This window comes from Ischnura elegans, chromosome 6, assembly GCF_921293095.1.
Source record: "Ischnura elegans chromosome 6, ioIscEleg1.1, whole genome shotgun sequence".
Classification (NCBI taxonomy): Eukaryota; Metazoa; Arthropoda; class Insecta; order Odonata; family Coenagrionidae; genus Ischnura; species Ischnura elegans.
The window spans coordinates 30,546,954-30,554,738 of record NC_060251.1 but is presented as its reverse complement, the minus strand read 5'-3'; the positions used below and the strand labels follow the sequence as shown (position 1 = coordinate 30,554,738).

The following is a 7,785-nucleotide window of genomic DNA, read 5'->3' as shown; positions in this document are numbered from 1 at the left end:
ATCAAAATTATGTACGAACAAGAGCTGCTGAAATGGGGGCAAAGAAATGGGCATTAAACTGTATAATAATATGCCATTATGTTTAAAAGAAATAAAAAGCATCAATGTTATTAAATTGGATCTAAAAAGTTACTTAAACAATAAGCTATTCTATTCAATCGATGATTATCTCATTGAATCTTAATGTTAAAATATTCAATTGTATATGATATGTGAATATATGTATGTATTTGATTATGACGTGCCTCGTATCTATGCATTTAAAATGAATAAGATCTCCGGGAAAATAAAGATTTATTATTATTACCATTTCTCAAAAGATACCTAATTAAAAATACCTTGTATAGTGTTGATGAATATAATAATAATAAAAAAATATAATAATAATATCGTTATATATATGAACTATTGTAAAGAAAACATTTGTAAACGTATTCTATGAGCAGTGCTTGTACTTAAAATTTTATTCTGTGACAAATGTAACTTTCAAAATGTATACTTTTTTATGTGAATGTTACCTGATATATCATCCCATGTTATTCATCAGTGTATTGTATTGACAAAGCCTATACCAATTACTAATCTGAATTGATTCTCGTGGCTAAAGAACTACTATTATTATTATATGATTAATTTTCATTAGTGAGACTGAGTCATTCCAGATTAATCTTCACCAGCTATATACATATTTGTGTTTTCACATACTTTTTTATCATTAGAGACCTTAAAACTCAAACGTGAGAAGGATTGAAGAATAGCCCATAGATTTGAAATAAATTCTGATTCATAACCAAGAATTTCAATTCCTTCCTTGAATGTTTCAATCATCATGCTCTCAGCTATCTCAATCTGTTTCATATACATTAGAGTTCGATAAATCTTCATCATCAATGCTTCCACTCTCGCATCTTTATCCCCAAGTTTTTTTAAAAGAACTGTATTCAGTTCCATTAGGTAGCCCATGCCTTTTTCTAATGCTCCTTTTCGCTTGTGATGGACATATATTTCTGAAAAAATAAACTTTGTCTCCAGTGTGTCTATATGTGCCTCTCCTTTATACTCCTTCCTTAATTGGTATACATATTTATAAGCTGCAAGGGCCTCCTTCCGGTTTTGCTTCTGCAAAATAAATTTAGCAACTTTCTCTGTCTCACATATCAATTCATCAATGGAATGAATTGATTCTGAATTATATTTCACAATAGCAAACACTTCACCAAGTTTATTCACTGCAAATTTTGGTTTCCCCACGATACAAAGGAGAATGGCAATAAGCAGTTTGCATTTTACTTGCATAGGAATTTCTGAGATGTCCCAATCATTTATATCATCATCAACTCCCTCATACTCCTTAAGGGCTTCCTCATACTTCAACTGACTGTAGAGGGTATCTGCAATTTTAAGTCTAGTGTAAGTAAATCCTTTACATCTACCAACTTCTGATTGAATGTCTTTTGATTCTCTCAATAACTGTAGGGCCATTTCAGTATTTCCAATTTTGCACAAATTTATAGCAATCATATTCCTTAAAGTTACACATTTGAGATGTTTTTTTCCAAGCTGCACACTTAATAACTCATATGCCTTCTCGGCCTCTTTGATAGATTCCTCAAAATTTCCCTTCATTGCATGCACTGTTGAAATGTTCACAATTGCCTGGATGAAGTTATCAATATCAAGATCATAATTAAGTTTACCAACTCTTATCACATGATTAAGCAATTTTTTGTGCCTCTCAAATGCTCCTTCAGTAGCTTCCCTTATGAAAACAGTTTTCTCTTCATTGGGTAATACCTGGCCACTAAAAAATTTGAACTTGTCCACAATTTTCTGTGATTGTTGATAACAGTCCTCCATGTATTTCCATGACTCCTGAACATTACCCATGAGCCCCAAGGCATGATAAATGTGAGTTTTTGCAGAAAATAAGAGCTTAGAATCTTCTCCTACCATTGACTGTCCCTTCTTCAAAACATCCATAAATAAATCTTTGGCCTCACTATATTTTCCCATTTGCATCAAAGAAATACCCATGTAGTTCTTGGTCCACAGCACATCAGTACTATCTTCAGATAGTCTCACAAAATTCTCCAATACATCTTTGAAAATAGGAATGGAATGCTCAAACTTCCCATTAAAATATAATGCTCGACCCATACCTCTGCGAATGAAAATTATTTCTCGGAAGTCAGAACCAAAGTTAGATTTTAAAGTAGATATTGCTTTCTCACCAAATTGTAGGGCTACATTTACCATCAAATTGTCTGAAAGTCTTTCAATTATCATAAGTGGCATGAAGGAGTATTTTTCCATTATATCCTTATACCCTACTGCATATTCCCATGCTATAACTGCATGCTCTACATCCATAAGCAAAACAAGGTCTAAAACTTTCATTAAAGTTTGCTCCTCCTGATCAGTATCCTTTAAGCAAACACGATTCACTAACTGGACTAAGCGGTGTACGCAGGCAACAGACATTTCATTCATTGTCACAATCGAAAACCTTGTCAATAATTGCAAACCACCTGCCAAATCCGTTTCATCATGGTCTACCAGATACCTGCAGAGAATTTTAACATCAATGTTATTGGGTGATAAGTAAGACATAGCATTTAACAGTACGATTGCAGTATCTCCATGCTCACAATTTTTAGCACAATCAATAGCAATATGCATTGTCTTATATGTTGTTTGAGAGTAGCTATTGTTTAAATCCCTGGGAAAAGTGTAATCCAACATCTCCTTGGTCTTCTTCTCAAACAAGAGAATGTACTCTTTGATTCCAAAGTCTTTACCTAAGTTTTTCATTCTTTTACTCATTTCCTTAATGTATGAAACAGCTTGCTTAATAGCCAAAGGGAAACAGTTCAATATATTGGCCAATGCAACAGCATCATCATTACTGAATGTAGATGAATTATCTAAACTCACTTCTATAAATTGACAAGCTTCAGTCAGGGTGAAATTATTCAACCCAAGAACATCAATGTCCCCCCAATTTTGACTGCGAGAGGTGATAATAACATACATGAATTCATAATCTGGCAGTTTGGGAAAATAAGGCTCCAAATCTACGCAGCTATCTGCATTGTCAAAAATAAATAGAGTTCTCTTTCCTTCAAAAAATTTATATGTTTCCCAGATTATGGACTCAAGCGCCTTTTTATCACCATTTGGATTTTCTTTCTTTATGCCTAATACATCAAATGCCAGCATTTGAAAACACTTTTGCAAACGCTCACTACTCGCAGTATCAATCCATATAATGTTATCATATAGCACCCCATAGTGAATTTGTGCATACTTTTTTGCTAGTTCACTCTTGCCAATTCCTCCCAGACCAGAGATGGCTGTAGATTGTGAAATCACCACTTTTCTCCCTAAATGAATGCTCTCATTACATCCATGCAACCATTTGTGCAATTCCTCAAGTTGCTCTTTCCTACCAGTGAAATTATGAACAGGCTCTAGAAGGTTAAACCTTATTCTTCCCAAAAATTCTTTCTGGATTGCATGAAAAAACTGCCTGATGTCCACATTAGTAAGGTATTTCCCAGCTTTACTCTCCGCCCAAGAATACATCATTTTGAAAAACCTAAGGTATGCATTCCGCAGGTCCACCTCTTTGAAATGAGTTTTAATTTCTTCCAAAATCAATTCCTCCATTTCTTCAATGCTAGGTTGGTTTACAGAAAACCTTAAAATTCTGAGGAATTCGCACACATCAGCATCCAAGGCATCACCAAGAGCAGTTACCCACACGCTTGACTCTATTTCAAAAGTATAATTTTCAAGATCTTTCAAACCCAATCCAAAATAACCTATACTCTTCTCAAGACTTTCCCTGAATTCACTCAAATTACCTGGTAGAGACCCTCCATACAGAAATTCTTCCCTGAACTTGATTTTATCATCCCTTTCAATTAAAACAAATTTCAGTAGGCTTTTGAAGTGCTTCCACAACACACTTTCCTTGGATACCACTATGATTACACCAGTGTCCCTATGTTTGTCAAGAATTCGTGAGAGCCTTTTTGCCAATTGCTTAGGACAGTCAAGGTGAACTCCCCTTACAGATAATTCTTGTAGTGATTCGTGTAGCATTGTTTCCTCTAAGAACTTACAAAAAGTTTTCTCATCCTTCTCACCCTCAATATTTTGACATTTCATGAACTTGGAGAACAGCTCATCACGGAAATGCTGGGCTGGTTTTGATAAATGGTTGCAGCTACAGAAACTTTCCTTAAACCTAAGAGTTTTTACATCCAAAACTTCATCCCACAATACATTTTCATACAATTCGCATAGCTGTGACTCTGTATCGCCAGTTTCTTCATCCCAACTGCATTCTATTCCTCTGATGACACACACTGCAAAATTTGATGGAATTCCAACGACACAATTTTTCAAGTGAAGGACTAAGGTTCCCCTACCACCAAAACTTTCACTGAACCTCTTCAACTTATTCCTTAAGATTCTATCTTTTCCATCCTCTCCATTACTCTCAGTCACAAAAGTTTGTTCATCTATGACAAAATCCTCAAACCTATCCCCACTTTTAAAATTCATATTGGTGCATAAGATCAAGTCCTCTATCGCATCACACTTTCCCAGCAACTTTCCACCCTGCATCAGTTTCCGATACGCATTGAAGTACATCCTCAGGCTGAAGTCCTTATTTGGATCTTCGAAAAGCTGACGAGCTCGCAAAGTCTCTTTCTGCTCCCGTTGAGTGTGCTTGGTTTGAACCAAACGAAAATATTTTCCATCACCTTCTTTCCCACCCTTGCCATATGAGAACACAATATCATCCAGCTTATCTGCGTCTGCGACTTCTGTTCCTAACTTGAAGTCCGGATACTTTAAATTATAAGCCCGCAATGCGAAAAGCATTAATAAATGGAATTGAAATGTGTAGCCATGGTGAGATTTCTTCGCACCACCACCCTTGTAATCGTCTCCAGTTGCATAGGGCGACAACTGGCCACAGCTCAATGCACTCCGTCTGTCATTTGCTCCTGCCATTATTATTTCCCCTCGACAAGACACAGTAAGACACTAATTTGTTTCTCTACCACGTTCACTTACAGCTACTTTTCCTTCCACAGGCTGTTATCTTCGATTTCCATTATCAGAATCGACCTTTTGCAGCCTTTGGTCACTGATTATGGGAATATAAAGAAATGAAATTAACGATTACAGCCACACAACTAAATGATATATGTGAAAATGGCCATGAAAAATGACTGAAGTGGCAATACCCTCCGTGAGCTCACTACTTCTCTTAATCACCATAAAAAGGTAAGAATCAATTCTGAAAGACGAGCCATTTTATCGAATATTGAGGAGTAGGCCTAGATGATAGCACAGAGTATAGTACTTACAAGAACACTCTTCGAAAAACAGCTTGCAGCACCGGCACCAAGATCTCTACATTGTTCACATTATTCTCAACAATGCCGATGTCATCCCACAGCCCATACTAAACCTCCTACAACTGACGATTTTTTTCAATGAAATTCATCACAGTCAAGTGCGGCAGTAAAACTGTCAGTATCAAATCCCCTTCCCCTAAACACTTCCACTTTTGAAAAGCACCATTTCATTTCACTCCATTATAAACAAAAGTGATTCGAAATTCACACCGACGCTTTTCGCGAGGAAGTTTTGAATGGTATAGTCGGATCGGTCGGATCCAAGGGTCGGATCATAGATATCTTTCATATAGGATCTGTATAAAAGATCTATGAGTCGGATTCAAGAACCCTACATGTAGGGTTCTTGGTCGGATTATACCGGACATGTGTTACAGGATATTTTATACCATAGTTCTGCTTGGTGATTGTGTTGACCTGTAGAAACCTTCAAAAGTGGAAATGTTTGAGGCAAAACACCCGACGTATAGAAATAGTCAATTAAAGGGAAGTTCAAGTTAATATATGGCTGTTTATAATTTCATGGCATTATGTATCAATTTTCACACAATAATTTTGCATCTTTTTACTCAATATATCAGTAAATTTGGTCCAATTAAGTATTAAATTACTATATTAATGTATAATTACGGCCATTTTTGTTTTTTTTTTTCAATAAAATTTATCGATATGGTTTGTGCTCTTACTCGATCCTCGAAGATTCCTACGCAGAATCCTTTGAAAGAGTATAAGCAAAAATCTTGAGTTGGAGGAAAGCAATCTTGCCTATGCCAGTCCGACATTTAAAAGGTTTTACCTCATGCCCGCTTCCCATGGACTCGGACCGTCCGCGCTCTGCGCGCGGATGAGGTTCCATTTACGGTGATGGAAGCTTTCACATGAGTACGGACCAGTGCGGACCGTCCGCACGCAGAGGAGCCATCCGCGTGGCCCATCCGCCCCACGGATCATCCGCGCGCATACGGGCCACGGAGACAGGTTGGTGCTTGCACATGAACGCGGATGGCTGATGCGGACAAAGTTGAATTCGAGCGAGTCAGTAGAATTTGAGCGAGCGCGGTGATAAAGAGTGAGTGCGCCTTTTCGCAATGGATTCAGAAGTTGACACTGAGCTATTGATTGGAGAGGTGGGAAAAAGGCCCAACTTGTGGGATGTCTCTCACGATAAGTATAAAGACCGTGATCTGCGACTAAAAGCGTGGGAGGAGATTACCCAAAGATTCTACCCTCGCCTTCAGGATATGGAACAGAATGAAAAGAAGAAAAGTAGTGAGTAGATTATGTTTTATTTTCATAGTAGAAGTTGGTTATAATGTTGAAGATCCAATTTTTATACAACCCCTTACATATTTTTAATTGTTAGATTAAAGGAAATTTTTTCTTTTTATAGCTGTGCAAAAAGAATAACGTGTTTTAATAGTCAAATCCATGTTATGTTTTCTAATGCTATATCTGCCTTATTAGTAAGCCGGAAAATTTTAATATATACATGGAGAATTTATGTGTGCGCGTAATAAACAGACTTTGGGAACTTGACTAAAATAACAATGTCATGTTTCACAAAATGCTTTCAACACGGTATCGTGAGAAACAAAGTAATGATAATTCTTGGTTATACACACTTTTCAAGTCAATGAAGGAGATCGCCCCAGAGTCTACAAAGTATTTGGCAAACTTATCTCTAATTGCATTTGCCGATACAGGGGCGGATCCAGGATTTTTTTCTGGGAGGGGCACAAGCAAGGCCGTATCCAGGATTTTGTTCTGGGTGGGGCACAAGGATACCTCGTAATACAAAACGAACGCAATGATAATGGGACCATATTAAAAATCATGCATATTTTTGCCCCCGTGCCCCCCCCCCCCTGGATCCGCCTATGTGCCGATATATCTCATTGTACCTGATTCCGGTCATCTTGCAATCCTGTAACAGAGAGTGTGTCTTCGGAAGAATATCTGTCCCTTACTCTGACAATACTAGGCAAAAGCTTTAACTACTGCTTTAGCCTTTTCAAGGTCAATATTAAGCGGACGGTGGAAAATTCTCCACTAATTAGCTAAAATTCCAAAACTACACTCGGTAAACCTTCTGGCTCTTTTTAATCTGTAGTTGAAAATTCTTTTTTTTTGTAATTAAGGTTCTTCCTTGCATCAGGTCTCATGATATCATCCGCTAAAGAGAAACCTTCATCGGCTACAATAACGTAAAGCAACTGGGGCTCATTAGTTCCCGGAAGAGGTTCACCTTTTGGTATTTAAATTTCCTTCCATCATTTACATCCAGAATTGGCATTTTATAAACATGTTACTGTCACAGTTCCCTCCAAAAGAGCCCACATAATTATAC

The 7,785-nt window shown here is 37.1% G+C and overlaps 1 protein-coding gene across 1 annotated transcript; it reads right to left on the bottom strand.

The window, feature by feature from the left end:
- Positions 1 to 354: 354 nt before the first annotated feature.
- LOC124160343 lies at positions 355 to 5,604 on the bottom strand. The gene is made up of 2 exons (XM_046536181.1): positions 5,388 to 5,604; positions 355 to 5,164 (listed from the first exon to the last, which is right to left on the bottom strand). The coding sequence occupies exon 2, from the start codon at positions 5,026 to 5,028 to the stop codon at positions 664 to 666; it is 4,365 nt and encodes a 1,454-aa protein (XP_046392137.1). The 5' UTR covers positions 5,029 to 5,164; positions 5,388 to 5,604; the 3' UTR covers positions 355 to 663.
- Between the last annotated feature and the right edge of the window lie 2,181 nt (positions 5,605 to 7,785).